Source organism: Podarcis bocagei (genome assembly GCF_964188305.1).
Source record: "Podarcis bocagei genome assembly, chromosome: 4".
Lineage (NCBI taxonomy): Eukaryota > Metazoa > Chordata > Lepidosauria > Squamata > Lacertidae > Podarcis > Podarcis bocagei.
In genome coordinates this window covers 95577503-95599224 of record NC_138128.1, presented here as the reverse complement: position 1 = coordinate 95599224, position 21722 = coordinate 95577503, and the positions used below count along the sequence as shown (strand labels likewise).

General features: G+C 45.3%; 1 protein-coding gene across 1 annotated transcript; it reads right to left on the bottom strand.

Moving 5' to 3' along the window:
- Window positions 1-58: 58 nt before the first annotated feature.
- On the bottom strand, window positions 59-21258 carry NDUFA9 (NADH:ubiquinone oxidoreductase subunit A9). Its single transcript, XM_081191821.1, has 11 exons — window positions 21109-21258; window positions 19016-19180; window positions 17285-17382; window positions 17039-17130; window positions 12926-13067; window positions 10628-10730; window positions 5947-6014; window positions 5727-5803; window positions 4587-4682; window positions 1996-2062; window positions 59-330 (listed from the first exon to the last, which is right to left on the bottom strand). The coding sequence occupies exons 1-11, from the start codon at window positions 21170-21172 to the stop codon at window positions 157-159; spliced, it is 1146 nt and encodes a 381-aa protein (XP_081047947.1). The 5' UTR covers window positions 21173-21258; the 3' UTR covers window positions 59-156.
- Window positions 21259-21722: the final 464 nt, after the last annotated feature.

The following is a 21722-nucleotide window of genomic DNA, read 5'->3' as shown; positions in this document are numbered from 1 at the left end:
AATACAGAATTTTCTTGGCATATCGTATTCCTGAATAAAACAATTGACACCAGTATCGTAAAGGTTACATGATTTATATAGGGTTTTAGCTTTGTATGTACAGATTTCTTCAGAAATGAGTGCAGTGTAACCAGTCTGAAAAACTCCCAAAGTAGATTACATGTCGGTAACAGGCTTGGCTATTTTTGCTTCCTCAAGCTCAGCTTCCAGCCAGCGGAATGTGCGGTGGCGACGCAGGACTTCAATTGCTTTCTGTTCTATGGGAGTTGGGACAATACCCAAGTCCTCCAAGCCAGGAAGATCAGGGAACTTCATGTCTGTGGTATGGAACTTCAAACAAACAAACAAAGAAGAAATGAGTGAACGGTGAGCCATCTTATAAATCCATCTCTCACACAGCTGCATCTTTACAAATCAAGTATGCAATATTGTTTGGATGGCCAATATCTTATTTTTTGGGTGGTTCTTTGGATTCCAAAGAGTTCATTAAGAGTTTCACATGAAACAGTCTGAAATAAAAAGTTAAGTTCAGCTACAAAATATACAATTAGATTTTCCCTATTTTATCATCTATCTCTTACACCTGGTCAGAGGAAAGAATATTTATTGAGTGTATTACCAAAGGACAGTTTGGATTCTATTTTCCTATCTGTGATTAGACTAGAGTCACAATTGTGACAACTTTTGTGTCTGGACTTAAGCTCCTGCAAAGCAGAAGACATACCTAAGGCTCTTTGCAAAGTTTCCACATTTTGCATTTGTCATATGCAACACCCACCCACTCTTATTGTGGGATTGCAAACAATAACTTCTAAGGAATACCTGATCTCCGATGGACCCACCAACAGAAAGATGCATGCTGCTTATTAAGAAAAAAGGAAGGGTAACGGGAGATGAAGCCTTTAGAACTACATAGGTTCCAAAGACTAGAAAACAAGAAAGAAGCAGGAAAGAAAACTGCACTAAAGGGGAGGGGGAAACAGCGGCTCTTTAGGACCCCAGGGATTCCTCTTGTCTGGCGCCCAAACAATTCTCTTGTCAATCACAGCTCTGACATTGCTCATTGGCTAGAACACCAAAAGGTGGGAGCAGCCAGGCAGATTCATCCCACAGTAATTGTTTAGAACGGTCTTTACACATTTGCTTTATAACATTTTCTCTAGAACGTTAAATACTTTTTTAAAATGAAAGCTCAGAGTCAAGGCCCCCTGCTAGCTTTGGATCTGGTACATCTATACCCCCTGCATCTACCTTTTGGCAGTCTTGAATGGACTCAACAGTCTGAAGCCGTCTTTCCCAACCTAAAGATCTCCAGATGTTTTGGAAACCAAGCATTCCTGACTGTTTTTCATTATGGCTGGAGTTGTAAACAGAAACATCTGGAGGGCATCACGTTTAGGGGGGCTAGTCTGGAAGAAGAGTACCTCTGCTTCCCCGCTCTCTACAAATAAGAAGTTTGCTTCAAGTAAGGCAGATTTAATTCATGGGTAGGCAAACTAGGGGCCGGATCCAGCCCAATCACATTCTAAGCGTGTTTTTACATGAGTAGGATGTGTCCTTTTATTTAAAATGCATCTCTGGGTTATTTGTGGGGCATAGGAATTCGTTCATATTGCCCCCCCCAAAAAAAAATATAGTCTGCCCCCCCCCCACAAGGTCTGAGGAACAATGGACCGGGCCCCTGCTGAAAAAGTTTGCTGACCACTGATAACTGATACGTTGCAACTCAAAAGCTAAACATTGATTCCATCCCATTAATAAAATAAAAACTCCATACGTATGTAATGTTAAGAATGCATTCAACCCTAAAAATAACACTGAGAAAGAACACACAGAGATAAACTTGCTCTGTATTCATATATATAGAGAGAGATAGTTCTTATATTGATTATCATTCTGATATTTTGTATTAATTTGCATTTTGTTCCATTCTTATCCACCTTAGGATTCGCAGGTGATAAGCAATAAACGAGATGAAAATGAAGGCAATCTTACCCGATCCACTTTGTCCCTTGTTATCCATGGCTCAAAAGGACTTATCTCAAAAAATCTTGCAAATAAGCTGTAATTCAAAGTGCCACAATAATTAATACCATGGCTGAACAAAGGCAAGGATCTAACTGTTCTTTTCTCAAATCAGCTAGTGAAGTTTCACTCGCTTCTAATTGCTCCACCAGACAAAACAGACTACTTTGTATTTATTAATTCTATCAACCAAAGTAACTATTGAAAGGAAAAGTTAACTGAAGCCACAAGACACACGTGCTGAAGTTGGGAAAGTGCTGAGAGAACTGAGCTGGCACATCAAGTGAGGCTGGGAGAGGGCGGGACTGGAGCGACTTATGAGCAGAATTTGACAATTCCCTTAAAGGTAAAGGGACCCCTGACCATTAGGTCCAGTCGTGACCGACTCTGGGATTGCGGCGCTCATCTCGCTTTACTGGCTGAGGGAGCCAGTGTACAGCTTCCAGGTCATGTGGCCAGCATGACTAATCCGCTTCTGGCAAACCAGAGCAGCACACAGAAACGCCATTTACCTTCCCACTGGAGTGGTACCTATTTATCTACTTGCATTCTGACGTGCTTTTGGACTGCTAGGTTGGCAGGAGCCGGGACAGAGCAACGGGAGCTCACCCCATTGCGGGGATTCGAACCGCCGACCTTCTGATCGGCAAGTACTAGGCTCTGTGGTTTAACCCACAGTGCCACCTGTGTCCCTGAAAATGAAATGAAACCTGAAAATGTTGTAACAGTAATTTCTGTTCTGCAAGTCTCATGGAGGGCATCCATCATGTTTGAGATGGTACCAACCTTTGGAGTACATATAGACAGGGCCAATTCCAGACGACTTCACCAGGTGGGATGGCAGATGGGGGGATGAAGGATTATGAAGGATATGATTTGGGTCTGCTGCCCTTCCTGAGCTTATTATTAGAGTAGTCCTTGAATCCATGTCTGCTCTTTACTGGATGAGACCTGCCACAAGGCTCCCAATTTCCATTGATGGAAAGGACTTCCTGGACCTGTTAAGTCAACAAGTATCTTGTGGCTACTGCATAACCTAGGTGAGGGCCTCATACCCAGAAAGATCAGGCCAAGGAATGAAGGAGGGAAGCCATGGCCAGGGTTCAAGGCACCTTCCCTAGGACGCCAAATGCCCTCTAGGGGCCTCCGGAGAAAGCCCCTTTTTAAAATGATGGGGAGGGGGATTGTTTCTTCTCAAAACGCATTACGGTTCCCTCGCTGCGAGAAGTGAGGTTACAGGGAACCAGGCAGAGGGCCTTCTCGGTAGTGGCGCCCGCCCTGTGGAACGCCCTCCCATCAGATGTCAAGGAAATAAAACAACTATCTGACTTTTAGAAGACATCTGAAAGCAGCCGTGTTTAGGGAAGTTTTTAATGTTTGTTGTTTTATTGTATTTTTCATATTCTGTTGAGGTACTCCCAGAGTGGCTGGGGAAACCCAGCCAGATGGGCGGGGTATAAATAATTATTATTATTATTATTATTATTATTATTATTATTATTATTATTATTATTATTACTACTACTACTACTACTACTACTACTACTATTATCCAGTTAAAAGCTTTCCTGAGAGCATTTTTGTTGCCAGTTCAAAGGTCCCAAAATAGAGCTACAGTAAGGGGGGGGGAGTATTTGATCTGTGGAGGGAGCTGAAGGTTCGAGTAGCTACACATCAGCCTCGAAATCTTACTGACTTGGAGAGGATCTGCAAAGAGGAGTGGGACGAAATACCTCCTGAGATGTGTGCAAACCTGGTGGCCACCTACAAGAAACATCTGACCTCTTTAATTGCCAACAAGGGTTTTGCCCCCAAGTACTAAGTCATCTTTTGCAATGGCATCAAATACTTATTTCACTCATTATAATTATAATCTTTGACTTTTGTCTTCTGGGTTTATGGGGGTTATTTTCCTGTTGTTATTCTGTCTCTCAGAGCTACAATAAACCTACCATTAAAATTATGTACTGGTCATTACTTCGTCAGACGGCAAATGGGCAAATTTAGCAGGGGATCAAATACTTTCCCCCCTCGCTGTACATGCTCTTGCTTAGGGTTCTCTTCACCTTGAGTGACGGAAGGCAGGCAGATTCTCCTGGCACATATTTCTAATGCCACCTCCCTAACTCAACATTCAGGCTGCAGAACCAAAGCCCAGACTGATTACAGCTCAAGCTACACATGACACCTAATGACGTCCAGTTCTCCTCACTCCCAAAAGCAAGCATACAGCAACTGCAAGCAAACTGACAGAGGTAGTAAATAGAGAAGAGGGATGTCTCAAGTTTTTCTTCTCTGCCAGTCATCTACCTCCCAAAAACATTCCCCATCCCCAAACTACTTTGGGCTTGTGGAGTGAAACAGAGGTAACATCTCTTGCGTTCCCTTCAAAATCCAGGCCTAGTCCACTGATGAAGAATGCAGCCTGCGCACCTGCTTTCAATGGCAGAGATGAACAGATCAGTGTGCGCACACAAGGGGAAAAAACCAAACAACCAACACAGGTATAGTTGGAGCCTCAGAGGTAACAACTTGTCAACAAAAAACATATTAAGACTTACTGATACAGAGGACGGGGCATAGGATACGGAAAGAAATTTCTGTGGAGTACTGAATAAACATACTCTACGAGGTCGTGAAGGAGGTATCTGTTAGGGCTGCAAAGGAACAGACATTAAGTTGTCAATTTGAGAAAGAGGCCTTGGTCTAAAATGGGGTGCTGGTACCACCAGGAAGGACGTGTGACAGCCTTTGTTTTAGCCATGGTGGTCACTGGTAATGAGCAGCTTTCACCAATCCCTCCCCCCAAACCTACAACCAAACCTTAATTATGTAAAAATATAGCCAAAAGTACTGTCACAAAGGTTGCAAGCCAATCTCTGCCAAGTGGTAGCAAGGGGGGTTCCAGGTGGTCATGTTTCCATAGGGAATCAAGACGCAGCGAACATGCTGCGTCTTTAAGAAATATGCAAAATAAAAAAATTCCTTCCAGTAGCACCTTAAAGACCAACTAAGTTAGTTCTTGGCATGAGCTTTCGTGTGCATGCACACTTCTTCAGATACCTATCTGAAGAAGTGTGCATGCACACGAAAGCTCACACCAGGAACTAACTTAGTTGGTCTTTAAGGTGCTACTGGAAGGAATTTTTTTATTTTGACTATGGCAGACCAACACGGCTACCTATCTGTAACTGTTTAAGAAATATGGTTTATCTTACACATACAATGGTACCTTGGTTCTTGAACTTCTCACAACTGACTAACACAATATTCTTGTAAAATTATGCAGACTTTAAGGGTATAATAAAATTAGGGGTTCAGGTATGTGAACAGGGAAAAGAGCATTCTCCCCAAATGCTTACACAACTGCCTTTTGAAACTGCAATTTATGGAAAGGAGCTGCTGGCTGAATGACCAATAAAAGAAGGTATCTGTAGTGAACACATACCATCTAAATCAGGCTTCCTCAAACTCGCCCCTCCAGATGTTTTTGGCCTACAACTCCCATGATCCCTAGCTAGCAGGACCAGTGGTCAGGGATGATGGGAATTGTAGTCTCAAAACATCTGGAGGGCAGAGTTTGAGGAAGCCTGATCTAAATCCACTGCAGAGTTTTTAATAAAAACAACAGGGGGCCAGGAAATGCCTGTAGTGATTTAAGGTGGTCTGAGTAAAAATAATAATAGTAACCAACAACCTACCCAGTCAATGCATAAGTTTTTCCTTTTGAATCAGGGTCCTTAATAGCACTAATTATAGCCTTTGCTACATCAACAACCTATGGGATGATATTTAAGAAAAATTAGCATATATTTTAAATTTACCTTTTTTTAAGCAAGGTCAAAAATGTAATGAAATATATACAAAAGGAAAAGAGGTATGAAATATGCATCATAAACTATATTTTCCAACAATACCTACATAGATAGGCTGCTTCACAGTTTTCTTGCCCATAGCAATCATAGGCAGGCCCCAAAACCAGCGCATGTCTGAATTAAGAGAGATAAATTATTGGAGGATAGAAGTGAGGCTGTTAAGAGGTCAAAGAGCAATAACAACAGTACTGGAAAGTAAAGATCTCAAATGCACCTGAAGGTGACAGGAGAATTGCCTGCACGAATCTCCTGCATCTGCCCCAAGAAAATGTAAACGCTTTAACTGAGGATGCTCAAAACTTTCAGCAAGCTAAAGCTCAGTCTTTGGATACCAGCTACCAGATTTGGCAATTGAACATTATTGCTTAAAAATGTTATGCCAATGCATGGGGTGTCAGGAGAGACTGATCTATGAAGCTGGAAGTCCCTGGTTAAAATCTTGTCTCTGCCATGAACATGAAAGTGGCCTCAGAAAAGTCATTCATTCCTAGCTCCATTTCCCATCTCTACGATGGGTATAATCTGTTATAAGGGTCACTGAGATAGCACTGATCACTTATAAAGGAGTAAATAGTAATAGTAATAATAATAATTTGTTATTTACACCCCACCCATCCGGCTGGGCTTCCCCAGCCACTCTGGGCAGATTCCAAGAAAATATTAAAATACAGTAAATACAGTAAAATACAGTAATGATTTTTCATATCAAACAGTGTCATCAATGCTTATGGAAATTATCTAGGAGGAAAGCACTGTAACTTAATTAACAAGCCAATCCCATGAGCTTATCTGCATCTCCCAACTTTGCATTTCTATCTCTTTCACCACACTCCACTGCCAAACTCCTGTAAGAAGACTAACACTGGGATCCTATACAGGGGGTTAAGTACTTAATTCGTTCCGGAGGTCCGTTCTTAACCTGAAACTGTTCTTAACCTGAAGCACCACTTTAGCTAATGGGGCCTCCTGCTGCCGCCACACCACCGGAGCACGATTTCTGTTCTCATCCTGAAGCAAAGTTCTTAACCTGAAGCACAATTTTTGGCTTAGCGGAGTCTGTAACCTGAAGCGTATGTAACCTGAAGCATATGTAACTCGAGGTACCACTGTACATATCTAGTCAGAAGCACGTCCTATTGATTTCAGTGGGATTTGCTCCCAGGTAAGCAGATTCAGGATTGCAGCCTCAGTGAAAGCCCCCATAAAGAAAAGGTAAAGGGACCCCTGACCATTAGGTCCAGTCACGGACGACTCTGGGGTTGCGGCGGTCATCTCACTTTACTGGCTGAGGGAGCCGGCGTACAGCTTCCGGGTCTTGTGGCCAGCACGACTAAGCCGCTTCTGGCGAACCAGAGCAGCACACGGAAACGCCATTTACCTTCCCGCCAGAGTGGTACCTATTTATCTACTTGCACTTTGACGTGCTTTCAAACTGCTAGGTGGTAAGAACTGCTAGGTAAAGAAACATAATAAACCCAACAAATACTATGGTCATGTTGCTCCAAAACTGCATATTCATAAGGAAACTATCAATAGGAAGCCTATGTTCAGTTTATTTATTTACTTACTACAACTACATGCTTCACTCACTCACTGTAATAATCTGCAATTGTTGTTAATATTTGTAATGAAAATGACTGGCATATATTTGCCTAGTACAATATAAAATACAAAAGGGTTAAAAGACACATTTTCTAAAAACACCTTCAATTTCAGAGGTCATCACGTTCAACAATTTAACAGTATTTCCCAAACTTGGGTTTCCAGCTGGTTTTGGACTACAAGTCCCATCATCCCTAGCTAGCATGAGCAGTGGTCAGGGATAATGGGAACTGTAGTCTGAAAAACACCTGGAGTCCCAAGATTGAGAAGCACTGTTCTAGAAGATGAATTTGGAATCTTTTGCCAAATTCTGACTGTCTGAAATTCCATTTCGCCTGGGCTCAAGGAAATCTAAATTCCATTTCTAGAGTAAATAATGCAAACAATTCTAATACCGTATTTTTCGCACCATAGGACGCACCGGACAATAGGGCACACTTTGTTTTAGAGGGGGGAGAACAAGAAAAAAAAAATCTCCCCCTCTCTGCCCAGCGCTCCTTCAGTGAAGCGGCAGGAGGAGCTGCACAGAGAGGGGGAGAACTTTCCCCCTCTTGTTTTCCCGCTCTAAAACAAGGTGCCGTTCAGGCAGCTACCTTGGAAGCCTGGAGAGCGAGAGGGGTGGGTGTGCACTGACCCCTCTTGCTCTCCAGGCTTCAGGTTCCTTCCGACCTGCTCTTTGGGGCAGGGGAAGCCCACCACCAGCCCCAAAGAGCAGGTCAGGGAGCAGCGGAAAGGCGCAGCGGAGAGGCTCCTGCCATAGCCGCGTGTCACCTCTCCAGCCGGGAGAGGGTCGCAGGGCTATGGCGTCTTCGCTCCATAGGACGCACACACATTTTCCCTTCATTTTTGAAGGGGAAAAAGTGTGTCCTATAGAGCGAAAAATACAGTACATGGTCCTGCATCTCTGTGTAAATATGACAAAGATGGGGATAAGTGCGGGTGGGGCGGGGGGGAGATCTAATAGGGAGGAACTCAGGAATATGATTTCATTTAAAAAAATTAAAAATAAACCAAGCAAATATCTTCAGGAAGTTATATATATTCTGTACTGGCTTGGCATGCTTTACACTCACAATGCTAAACTTAAGTCTCAGAAATAGACAGGATTTTCTGGTGGGCTGGAGCGAAATTAGTTCACTTACCGTAAATTTCGCTCTATAACACGCAGATTTTTTCTCCTAAAAAGTAAGGGGTGATGTCTGTGCCTGTTATTGAGCGAATGTGTGGTCCCTGGAGCTGACTCGCCGGAGCGCAGGGGCAAAAATAGGCAAAAATCAGGCAAAAATAAGATCGGGCGGAGGGAAGGCGGAAGCTGCTGCTTTCCTGCATTCTGCCTCAGGGTCTTACTGCCCACCCGCTTCTGTTGCTGCGTTTGCTCAAACTCAACAAAGAGCAGGGAATCCCTTGCCCTCCTGGCAAGCAGAGGGTTAAGGAAAGGATCGAGTCTTTCCTTCTAATTCTTTCCTAGTCACACTGCGTGCAGGCTCCAGCCCACCACCTCCTCCTCTCCGTGCTCTAGGGACTCGCAGGCAGCCGAAAAACATGCAGGTGGGAGAGAGAGAGGGGGGAGCTGGCTTGGGTGGGGGGGACGGACTTTTGCCTTCCTTTCCTCCCCCCACCCCATTAAACCCCTCCCCTGCATTCTTAGCCAGCTGCTTCTCCGCACACCCCTCTTGTGCTCCTTGTCCCTTCTGTGTTTTTCCTTCCCTCCCCATTTAAAACGTGGTGACAAAGCACGGATCCACATGGATCCTCAGGATTTTTGCATTGGGTCACCCCAAATTCACCATCAGATAACATAGCATGTCCATGGCTACAGCCTGCACCAAAAAAATCACGCACCCACTGTGGCCTGGGGCCACAATGGTGCAAAAACGTGGTTACAAAGCACGGATCCACATGGATCCTCAAGATTTTTGCATTGGGTCACCCCAAATTCACCATCAGATCACATAGCATGTCCATGGCTACATCTTGCACCAAAAAAATCACGCACCCACTGTTGCCTGGGGTCGCAGTGGTGCAAAAACGTGGTTACAAAGCATGGATCCACATGGACCCTCAGGATTTTTGCATGGGCTACTCCAAACTCACTGTCAGATCACATGTCTGTGGCCACAGCATGAACCACAAAAATCATACATCCACTGTTTAATTTAGAATATTTTTTTTCTTGTTTTCCTCCTCTAAAAACTATGTGCGTGTTATGGTCTGGTGCGTGTTATAGAGTGAAAAATACGGTAGCTATGCAAAGCCCATGCAAGACAATTAGGATGCTGCTATTTACAGGAAAGCTCATCTGTTGGCCCATGAATACAACACATTTCCCATGGAATTCAAACACATTCTTTCCTGGCACCATAACAAGTTGCTAATATCTGAAGCAAAAGCTCAAGGATGATTGCTGCATAGATTTGAATAAGATCTTAATACAGATTTTCACAATTACTCTACAATTCTAATTACCGTATTTTTCGCTCTACAGGACGCACTTTTTCCCCCCAAAAAATGAAGGGGAAATGTGTATGCGTTCTATGGAGCGAATGCAGGCTTTCGCTGAAGCCTGGAGAGTGAGAGGGGTCGGTGCACACCGATGCCTCTCGCTCTCCAGGCTTCAGGAAGCTATCCGCAAGCCTTCGAAGCGCGGCGGAAGTGCCCACCAGGCTCCCAAGGCTTGCGCATAGCAGCCTGCAGCGCAGCAGCAAACCTTCAGAGCGCTCCCCCAGCCCACAAGCTCTGGGCAACCTTGCCGCCGCTCCTGGACCTGTTCTGGGGGCTGGGGCCGGGGGAAGCTCAGGCTTCCCCCACCCCAGTCCCGCGGCTAAAAACGAAGCCAAGACAGCAAGCAGGATCCATCCCGCTCGCTGTCTTGGCTTCTGCCAAAGCAGCACACAGCCTTTCCCGGCTGGAGAGGTTGTGCGTGGCTAAAGAGGAAGCCAAGACAGCCAGCGGTATCCAAAATTTCCTTTATTTCCCCCCCTAAAAACTAGGTGCGCCCTATGGTCTGGTGTGCCCTATGGAGCGAAAAATACGGTAAGTACAAATGCAGTGTGCTTGCATCCCTTGCTCTCTGATATTACTTTCTCTCAAGGAAACAAATTTTATGCTGCAAGGAGTGTACTTACTTGCATAATGGTTGAAAAACCTATCCTCTCTCCCGTACATTTCAGAAGGCTTCATAATGATGGCATCTGGAAATTCTTCCCTCACAACCTTCTCTCCAACGGCCTGCCATCAGGTCATTAGAAAGTGATTAATTTCCCATGCAAGTTCAAGATGCACAGTGCTATGAAACTATAATAAAATTTAGAGATACCCTTGGGTTTCACATTGCATACACTTGGGCTCTTTGGCATAATTTAATTAAAAAATAAAAAAAATCCAGCCTAGGTATACAAGAATATACAAATCTATATATTAACATATGGCAATGTAACAGTATTTTTTCTTTTCTTTTTTCATTCTCACACACTTTCTTTTCTTTCATTCTTTCTTCCTCGCTCTCTCTTTTTATAAATGAAATTCTCTCAATAAAATATTATTATTATTATTATTATTATTATTATTATTAAAATGTTCCAGTCTGTCGGACAGAACACATATTTAGCACCATGAAATATGTAACCTAGGAAACACAAGAATTAACAGCAAGCAGAATGAAGTCTGTGCAGACAGCAGGGTAACTACAATGAATGTAAAGACACAAAATCCATCAAAGGGCTTATCTACACTTCCGTTTGGGGATGTGGGTGGCGCTGTGGTCTAAACCACATGCCGATCAGAAGGTCGGCGGTTTGAATCTCCATGACGGGGTGAGCTCCCGTTGCTCGGTCCCTGCTCCTGCTAACCTAGCAGTTTGAAAGCACCTCAAAGTGCAAGTAGATAAATAGGTACCGCTCCAGCGGGAAGGTAAATGGCGTTTCCGTGCGCTGCTCTGGTTCGCCAGAAGCGGCTTAGTCATGCTGGCCACATGACCCGGAAGCTGTACGCCGGCTCCCTCAGCCAATAAAGCGAGATGAGCGCCGCAACCCCAGAGTCGGCCATGACTGGACCTAAGGGTCAGGGGTCCCTTTACCTTTACCTTTTACACTTCCGTTTTCTCCAGCACTTTTCCCTAGGAAAACCCAGTTTAGGACTGAACTGGAGCAAACAGTAGTCAGGTTTTCAATGGATTGCTGTTTGTTCTGATTTATCGCTAAAGAGCAGGTTTTCTAGGGGAAAGTGGAAGGACAAAGGCAAAACTGCTCAGACCAGTACCTAGAAAGCACTGCTCATATCTTTGCCTTCTAGGCCCAGGACAAGCAGGATTGTGAATGAGCCCATAGACCGTGTCTTTCCAAAATTCCTCTTTGCAACCAGTAAGGTAAAGGTAAAGGGACCCCTGACCATTAGGTCCAGTCGCGGACAACTCTGGGGTTGCGGTGCTCATCTCGCTTTATTGGCCAAGGGAGCCTCCAGCTCATGTGGCCAGCATGACTAAGCCGCTTCTGGCGAACTAGAGCAGAGCACGGAAACGCCGTTTACCTTCCCGCCTGAGTGGTACCTATTTATCTACTTGCACTTTTGATGACTTTCGAACTGCTAGCTTGGCAGGAGCAGGGACCAAACAACGGGAGCTCACCTCATTGCGGGGATTCAAACCGCTGACCTTCTGATCGGCAAGTCTGATCGGCAAGTCCACCCGCGTCCCTTGCAACCAGTAAGAAACACTGAGTGACTCCGATTACTTAAATTTGTGTACACTTGCAACCAGTAAGTGTACACAAATTTAAGTAATCGGAGTCACTCAGTGTTTCAAAAAAAATATTTTTTTGAAATATTTTTCAAAAGCAGCCTTATGGCATCTAGGAAATCTGTATGAAAGGTGCAGACATACACAATCACACACACACAGACACACACACATAACTACAGATGACACTGTAATTAATCATAGCAGAAAGTGAACAGATTAGTGTTAGCCACACATAAGAAAGGACAAAAGACACTCAAATCAATAGTTAACTTTCCCTACAGATTTAAACAAGAGTTTTAAAACTGTTCAAACACTACGCAAGCCTCATTTTGCTCTAGAAGAGTTTTTGGATTAGGAAATTCACTGAGTACCCTGAATCTATGTAATGACTACTTATGTGGAATATAGCGTCATATCTGAGCAACCAGAAAATCTCAGCAATAATTCTTGAAGAGTTTCTCACCCCAGAGGTTAAGAAGTCTCCCCTCAAGTCTTTTTGTCACTCTCTTCCTTGTCAAATCTGAAACAGCAACTATTGAGGGACCAGCAGGATTTAAATATACCTAATTCCAATCAAATTTTGGCTTCCTGTTGGGACCATTATGGGTTTTTCTGCACAGAATACCCTGAAAATGGAATTGCAAAACACCAACATCTAAAAACAATCACAAACTAATGGAAAACTTACTTTATTTCTAAGGTATTTTGAAGGACTTTTCATGTCTGCATTCAGATGAGAAATGTGAACCAAAGTTTCTATCCCAGCTTCCTTTGAGAGCTGAGCAATTTCCCTGGGAATATTAACAAAGATGTCTTCATACTTAAAGTTTCTGGAATAAAGCATAAAGAACAGAATAAAAACCAAGCTCCTTCCAAAATTTAGCAAGTCATCATATCACAGTTTTGATATCCCTCTTATCTACAGGACCACCTCTCCTGGTATGCCCTGCAGAGGACCTTAAGGTCCATGAATAACCAGTTTAGAGGACCCAGGCACTAAGGAAGTCAGACTATCCTCCGCCAGGGCCAGGGCCTTTTCAGTGATGGCTCCGACGTGGTGGAATGCTCTGTCCCATGAGACCAGGGCCCTTCAGGATTTAACCTCCTTCTGTCAGGCCTGTAAGACAGAACTATTCCACCTGGCCTTTAATCTGAATTCAGCCTGATCTTTTATTTCCCTTCTCTTCCCTCCCCTTCCCCTTTTATGAAGATTACCTGTTCTGAGACCCCACAGCTAATTCTCCCCTGGCCTCCTCACTGGCCCAAGTAGGACTAATTCAGCCAGCTAGCCCTGGGGATTATCTAATGCTTATTAGATGGATTTCCCCTAAACTGATTTCTGAAATTTGAATTTTATTGTTATTCATGTTTTTATACTGTATTTTATGCTGCTTTTACAAGTAAGTGTTTTAAATTTGTTGTTAGCCACCCTGAGCCCGGTTTTTGAACCGGGAAGGGCCAGGTATAAATAAAAAAATTTCATTTATTTATTTATTGATGGTGAAGCAGAGTGTCTAAGGGTGCAATCCTAAAGGAGTACAAAACCCCACAACTTACCGGGTAGCCTAAGGTAACTCAGTCTCTTTCGGCAACAACCATGTGTGACTTGTGCAGCTCTGTGTTTTTGTTTGCTTTGCTCATTATGGCAAGTGTGCCACTGCCCTCTTGTGACCATGACAAACCCCAGCCTTCTTCTCAAAGTCAGTAGCTGGTCTTTATCTGCACAATTGGGGAATTACCTGAGGGTTATCCTCGCTGCGAGATCACGTTCACCCGGTGCTATACCAGCTGCAACTGGCTCCCAGTGGGGTACAGGATCAGGTGCTGGTTTTAACCTTTAAAGCCCTATACAGCCTAGGACCCTCATACCTACGGGACCGCCTCTCCTGGTACAGTGGTGCCTCGCAAGATGAAATTAATTCGTTCCGCAAGTTTTTTCTTCTTGCAAGTTTTTCGTCTTGCGATGCACGGTTTCCCATAGGAATGCATTGAAAATCAATTAATGCGTTCCTAGGGAAACCGCCTTCAGACCAGGTCCGGGGACAGTCTGTCCCCCGACCTCTTCTGAAGGCTGGGGGGGGGGGACAAGGGCTTTTCTTCCCACCCCCAGCATTTTAAAAAACCCCGGGACAGCGGAGGACTTCTCCGCTGTCCGGGGCGATCTTAAAATGCTGGCGGGCGGCATTTTAAAATCGCCCGGGACAGCGGAGGACTTCTCCGCTGTCCGGGGCGATGTAAAAGCCCCTGGGAAGGCAGGCAGGGGGGACAAAGACTTTCGCCCCCCGCCCACCTTCAGAAGAGGTCCTGGACCTCTTCTGAAGGCGGGCGGGGGGCGAAAGTCTTTGCTCCCCCCCCCCCGCCTGCCTTCAAAAGCCGTCCGCGATAGCGGGAAGCGCTTCCCTGCTATCCCGGACTGCTTTTAAAATGTTGGCGGTGGGGAGCAAAGCCTTTCGGCCCCCGCCGGCCTTCCTGGACCTCTTCTGAAGGCCGGAGGGGGGGAAAGGCTTTGCTCCCCACCAACAGGATTTAAAAGAGGTCCCCGGAGATTTCCCTATGGGCTTCCTTCTTGCGAAGCAAGCCCATAGGGAAATTCGTCTTGCGAAGCGCCTCCAAAACAGAAAACCCTTTCGTCTTGCGGGTTTTCCGTCTTGCGAGGCATTCGTCTTGCGAGGTACCACTGTATGTCCCACAGAGGAACCTACAGTCTTCAAACAAAAACATCCTGAAGGTCCCAGGCCACAGAGAGGTTAGGCTGGCCTCAACCAGAGCCAGGGCTTTTTCGGCTGTGGCTCTGATCTGGTGGAACGCTCTGTCACAAGAGACTAGGGCCCTGCAGGACTTGACATCTTTCCGCAGGGCCTGCAAGACAGAGCTGTTCCACCAAGCCTTTGGCCAGGGCACAGCCTGACTCCCTCCTTTGGCAATCTTCACAGAACTTTAGCCTAATGGTTGCCATCAATTTGATTTGAATTAATTTTATAATGAAATGATTTTAGAATGTTGTACTATTTCATTGTTGTTAGCCGCCCTGAGCCCGCCCTGAGCCCGGCTTCGGCTCGGGAGGGCAGGATATAAATAAAATTATTATTATTATTATTATTATTATTATTATTATTATTATTATTACTACTACTACTACTACTACTACTACTACTACTACTATTACTACTACTACAACTCAGCAGCACAGGGTCAAACCAGAAAATCAGCTGTTACCCTTTCTTACCAAGGGCAGCCAAAAATTGTGAGCCGTTGAAAAATGAAGACAAGATATACTGAAAAGGCCTTCCAGGGCCGTTGCAAACAGCACAGAGGTAATGGGCATGAGATGCTTTGAACACCTGACCAGAACCCAGTCCCTCAACATGGCAGAAACATACGCCAGCTCTGAAGTTGAGAGAGTACTAAAGAATTGAGTCCTAAAAAGCAACAGCAAATAGAAAACTACCCACCCCTCCTTCACTTTCCACCATGCTGGCACAGGTCTGGTAGGCCACGGGATACACAGGTTTATTTGTAATAATAATATTATAATAATTTATTATTTATACTCCACCCGTCCAGCTGGGTTTCCCCAGCCACTCTGGGTGGCTTCCAACAGAATATTAAACAGAATAAAACTTCAGACATTAAAAACTTCCCTAAAAACACCCTTCAGATATCTTCTAAAAGTCATAGTTGTTTATTTCCTTGACATCTGATGGGAGGGCGTTCCACAATGCGGGTGCCACCACCAAGAAGGCCCTCTACTTCTGGTCCCCTCCCCTCTGTCCTTTTGGACTTTTGGCTGGTTCCTAGATCTGGTTTACAGATTTCCACAGATACAGCAGTTTCTTTCATGCGCAAAAGATGAAGGAATCTGAGCAGACAAGAAGGTATGAGAACTGTACATGCTTACAATATATGGGGTTGTAATTGCCTAATGCTGTCAATTTCTGTGTCTGAGAGAGGAAAGGGGCAGCTAAAGTCTTTTAAGTTTTGCCTCAAGAAGTACATCACTCATTTTAGACTTCATATTTGTGTTACAGTTTTCCATTCAAAAACATCTGTGCTAGGGGAATAAACCTTCCTCGTGCTTCCCCCCTGGGTCTTCGTCTCGCTAGGTTGCATCCACAAAGAATATGTAAGGCATAAGAATCAGGGCTTTTCTTTGGAAAAAAATCAGATTGGACCCTAAAACCTCATACAGTTTTAGTTTTCTCTTTCTAGAAGAAAAAATTATGATACAGTGGTACCTCTGGTTGCGAAGGGGATCTGTTCCGGAGGCCCGTTCGCAACATGAAAAGGGCGCAACACACAGCTGCGCATCAGCGCATGACATCATTTTGTGCTTCTGCGCATGCGGCGAAACCCGGAAGTAACCCTTTCCGGTACTTCCAGGTGATTGCGGGATGTAACCTGAAAGAACATAACGTGGCGGTTCCCTCGCTGTGAGAAGTGAGGTTACAGGGAACCAGACAGAGGGCCTTCTCAGTAGTGGCGCCTGCCCTGTGGAACGCCCTCCCTTCAGATGTGAAGGAAATAAGCAGCTATCTTCTCTTTAAAAGACATCTGAAGGCAGCCCTGTTTAGGGAAGTTTTTAATATTTAACGCTGTACTGTTTTTAACACTTGATTGGGAGCCGCCCAGAGTGGCTGGGGAAACTCAGCCAGATGGGCAGGGTATAATTATTATTATTATTATTATTATTATTATTATTATTATTATTATTACTACTATTATTATTACATGAGGTATGACTGTAACTATCTTCAGTCTATGTGACCTCAATCTATCCAAGAGAGCCAAAGAAGAAAGTTACCTTGTTTCCCACTCTTTGCCAACAAGATTGATGACTACATTGCTGTGCTCAAGAGCTCTTCGGGTAGAATCTTTGTCACGTGGATCCCATTCCTGATAGCCACAGCACAAATCAAGAGAGAAATGAAATAAAAGTACAAAAAGCCTTTCAGGAAGATGTTATTTATGGCCTGTACCAAACTTTCAACTATTTAGCAAGTGATCCTAGCCAATCATGAACCAGACTGGATTATTACAAAGAGCATACCATGAACAGGAGCTGTCCCAGGTCACCCATGGGTCGAAGGTACATGACGTCATAAGGCTCACAGCGATATGGGACGATGACTTGGGAGCCGATACGCCCTAAAATTAGAAAGGGGTTTTAAAAGGAGAACAAGGGCATGATATTAATTGAGGATGTTCTATTTTAAGCACTCGGAAAACATCAATGCTTGGCTATATAACTCTACCTGCTGTAATCAATACAATAACTTTAATTCTTTAAAGGTGTTTTCAAAGGGGCTTCATGGAATCCACAATCCTAACACTACATATACCCTACAGAAGGGGTCAGCAAACTTTTTCAGCAGGGGGCCGGTCCAATGTCCCTCAGACCTTGTGGGGGGCCAGACTATATTTTGAAAAAAATATGAACGAATTCCTATGCTTCACAAATAACCCAGAGATGGATTTTAAATAAAAGGACACATTCTACTCATGTAAAAACATGCTGATTCCCGGACCGTCTGTGGGCCGGATTTGGAATACAATTGGGCCAGATCCGGCCCCCGGGCATTAGTTTGCCTACCCATGCCCTACAGACATTTTAATTTTGGTTTCACAGCTTCCCACAACACAGCAAGCTACTCTGGAAACTGGGGGAAATTTCAAAAGGGAACAGGGGAAAGGAGCAGCTGGGTCTACTTGATTGATTGACCTACTTAAAATGTTTTTAAAAGTCTGTTACTCCCCTGTTCTTGAACACACTTAAAAGATGGCAGTTGCAAAACCAACATGGTGTTATTGGTTTTGGGGTGGGTGTAAATTAATAAATGGTAGGATTTTGATTATTTGATTATTATTAATGCAGAGGCATTAACATGACAAAAGGTTTGATGGCCCATTTTAGAGGACTCTTGGGCCTGCAGGGACAGAGGTTGCCAAGGTGATGGGTGTGTGAGAGAAAGGTAACAAGAAAAGTGTATTTAGCAAGGTGTGCAGGGAATAAGATGGGGGAACAGAGACAGAGACCCATCTTGGGCAGGCTGGAAAAGATGCCTTGGACTCCAGAGCTGCACTGCTGTGGAGAACAATACCGTGCTGGAAGATCTGTACTCCCTCTAGACTGAATGTGTAAATATGTGAATAAATCGTATTTCTTAGGACAGCCTCCTCCATATCTTGATTGTCAAAAAAACCCCACAGAACCTGGGTGAGTGACCCCCCTGGAATCTTGCCACAGATTGGCAGCGATTGAAAGTGGCATTCAACCTTTGTAAGGGGGGCGACTCAGAGAAGAAAATCCTCACTTAGTACAGGTGATAAAAGGGTTGAAAACTACCATCTTGAACCATCACGGCTCCATGGGGATTTAGCCTGTTTCCCATCCCTATCTGCCACCAGCATCTTGACAGAAGGTCATTCATTTTTCATTGTACTTGAAATAGGTAACAGAAAGAAAAAAGAAGTTCGGTATTTAGGCACACAGTAACTATTGGGACATTTAGTGAACAGCAAGGCATGCAATCAGCTACAATGGGTCAAGACCTTCACATTTCAAATATGTGTAAGCAGTACAAGATGTTGAGTCCCACGTCCCAGGGTGAAGCAACACTAGGAGGAATCGTAGACCTGCAGAGTTGGAAGGGTCATCCAGCCCAAACCCCTAAGCTTTGTGAACTTACACATTGGTTTACATCTTGCAAGAGACACTATATCAGATTCATTTTCCTGTTAAATATCCAGACATCTCAAATTTAGTTTTGGAGAAAATTACCCAGGCGATTGACGACGTATCGTCCCAGGAAGCCTGTAGCCCCAAAGACAGTAGCCGCAATGCCACTGACAGAGGAGCGCCCACTCCTTCCATGAGGAATCACCAAGTGATGAACTTGACGGTCTTGCTGGACAACAGGAAATGCAGCTGGAGAAGCACCATAGCCTAAAATACAAGAAAATGGAAGCAATATGTGAATAATAATAATAATAATAATAATTTATTATTTATACCCCGCCCATCTGGCTGGGTTTCCCCAGCCACTCTGGGCAGCTTCCAACAAAACACTAAAATAGAATAACCTATTAAACATTAAAAGCTTCCCTAAACAGGGCTGCCTTCAGATGTCTTCTAAAAGTTTGGTAGTTATTTTTTCTTTGACATCTGATGGGAGGGCGTTCCACAGGGCAGGTGCCACTACCGAGAAGGCCCTCCGCCTGGTTCCCTGTAACTTGGCTTCTCGCAGCGAGGGAACCGCCAGAAGGCCCTCGGCGCTGGACCTCAGTGTCCGAGCCGAACGATGGGGGTGGAGACGCTCCTTCACGTATACTGGACTGAGGCCGTTTAGGGCTTTAAAGGTCAGAACCAACACCTTGAATTCTGCTCGGAAACATACTGGGAGCCAATGTAGGTCTTTCAAGACCGGTGTTATATGGTCTCGGCGGCCGCTCCCAGTCACCAGTTTAGCTGCTGCATTCTGGATTAGTTGTAGTTTCTGGGTCACCTTCAAAGGTGGCCCCACATAGAGCGCATTGCAGTAGTCCAAGCAGGAGATAACCAGAGCATGCACCACTCTGGCAAGACAGTCTGCGGGCAGGTAGGGTCTCAGCCTGCATACCAGATGAAGCTGATAAACAGCTGCCCTGGACACAGAATTCACCTGCGCCTCCATGGGCAGCTGTGAGTCCAAAATGACTCCCAGGCTGCACACCTGGTCCTTCAGGGGCACAGTTACCCCATTCAGGACCAGGGAGTCCTCCACACCTGCCTGCCCCCTCCTCAAAAACACGCGGGTGGTGCTGGGGTTAAACCACAGAGCCTAGGGCTTGCCGATCTGAAGGTTGGCGGTTTGAATCCCCGTGATGGAGTGAGCTCCCGTTGCTCGGTCTCTGCTCCTGCCAACCTAGCAGTTCAAAAGCATGAAGTGCAAGTAGATAAATAGGTACCACTCCGGCGGGAAGGTAAATGGTGTTTCCATGCGCTGCTCTGGTTCGTCAGAAACGGCTTAGTCATGCTGGCCACATGACCCGAAAGCTGTCTGTGGACAAACGCTGGCTCCCTTGGCCAATAAAGCGAGATGAGTGCCGCAACCCCAGAGTCGTCCGCGACTGGAGCTAACGGTCAGGGGTCCCTTTACCTATACCTTACCTTCAGTAGCTTAAGGCCTCATCAAACCAAAACCCGGCCCTGCCTCTGAGACTGTCCAACTGCCCTACCAGACACCGTTGAGGGAGTCTGGGAGGCTTTATTTGGATGAATAAAGCCGATAAACAAGGGAAAGTTGGGGGGGGAGGTATGTGTACATGTACATTGGTACCTCGGGTTAAGTGCTTAATTCGTTCCGGAGGTCCGTTCTTAACCTGAAACTGTTCTTAACCTGAAGCACCACTTTAGCTAATGGGGCCTCCTGCTGCCGCTGCGCCGCCGGAGTACAATTTCTGTTCTCATCCTGAAGCAAAGTTCTTAACCCGAGGTACTATTTCTGGGTTAGCGGAGTCTGTAACCCGAAGCGTATGTAACCTGAGGTACCACTGTAAATAAAAAGAAGCGAGAAGCGGCTTTCGGGATTTTGCCACAGAGGAGCCTTCCTTTAGAAGCGTCCCGCTGCCTCTCGCCTAGCAGAGGGAAGGCGCCTGCCTCAGACTCCAGTGGCAGGGAGTTCCGAAGGGCAGGCGGAAAGCTTCCCAAAGAGGAGGAGCGTCGCCCAGGGGGGACCTCGCAGGCTCACAGCGCCGCCGTGACCTTCCCGAAGGGCGGCCCTTCGGCGGAGAGGAGACCCCGCGCTCTCCCCCCTCCCCCCCCCGGCTACGAAGAGGGACAGGAGGGAGGGACACCCCCCCCCATTCGCTGCCCCCGGGGCCCCCGCCTCTTACCCGCCCTCGGAGGAGTCAGGAGGGCCCTGCAAGGGAGCCGGGAGACCCGAGCGGAAGCCGCCATCTTGCCCCCGTCGCCTCGCCCCGCCCCGCGACGGGTGCCGCGCGAGGCCAATCGAGGAGCGATCGAAGGGAAACGGCCTCTCCGAAAGCGGGTCGGGCGGGGACGACGGAGCGCGCAGGAATTGATCTGCGGGTTTTCGACAGGGCGGGCGGGCGAATCTGTTTTCGGTTTTTTGTTTTTTAAAAACAAAAAACGACGGAATTGGGGTGCATTATTTTATATGAGGCACAGGTATTAAAGAAGGACCAGCAGTTCTATTTTGCTTTATTTTTATATTATTATTATTATGATGCATTTTTATCATTAAGGTAACTGATGCACATGAATGATGTTAAGAGTAGTATCTCTGAAAATAAAAAAAAATGCAGAATACAGGACTATAAGGTGTTTCCTAACATTTTAATGCAATTTGAATCGAGTTTCAGAGGGGGGGGGAGGGAATCAAAGACTCCCTCGCCATCAGTGTAAAGGACTTTCTAAATGATTTACTTTCTACAAAAAATGACTAAACCTAAAGTTACCCAAAATCAAAGGGAAGGCCTTAAGACGT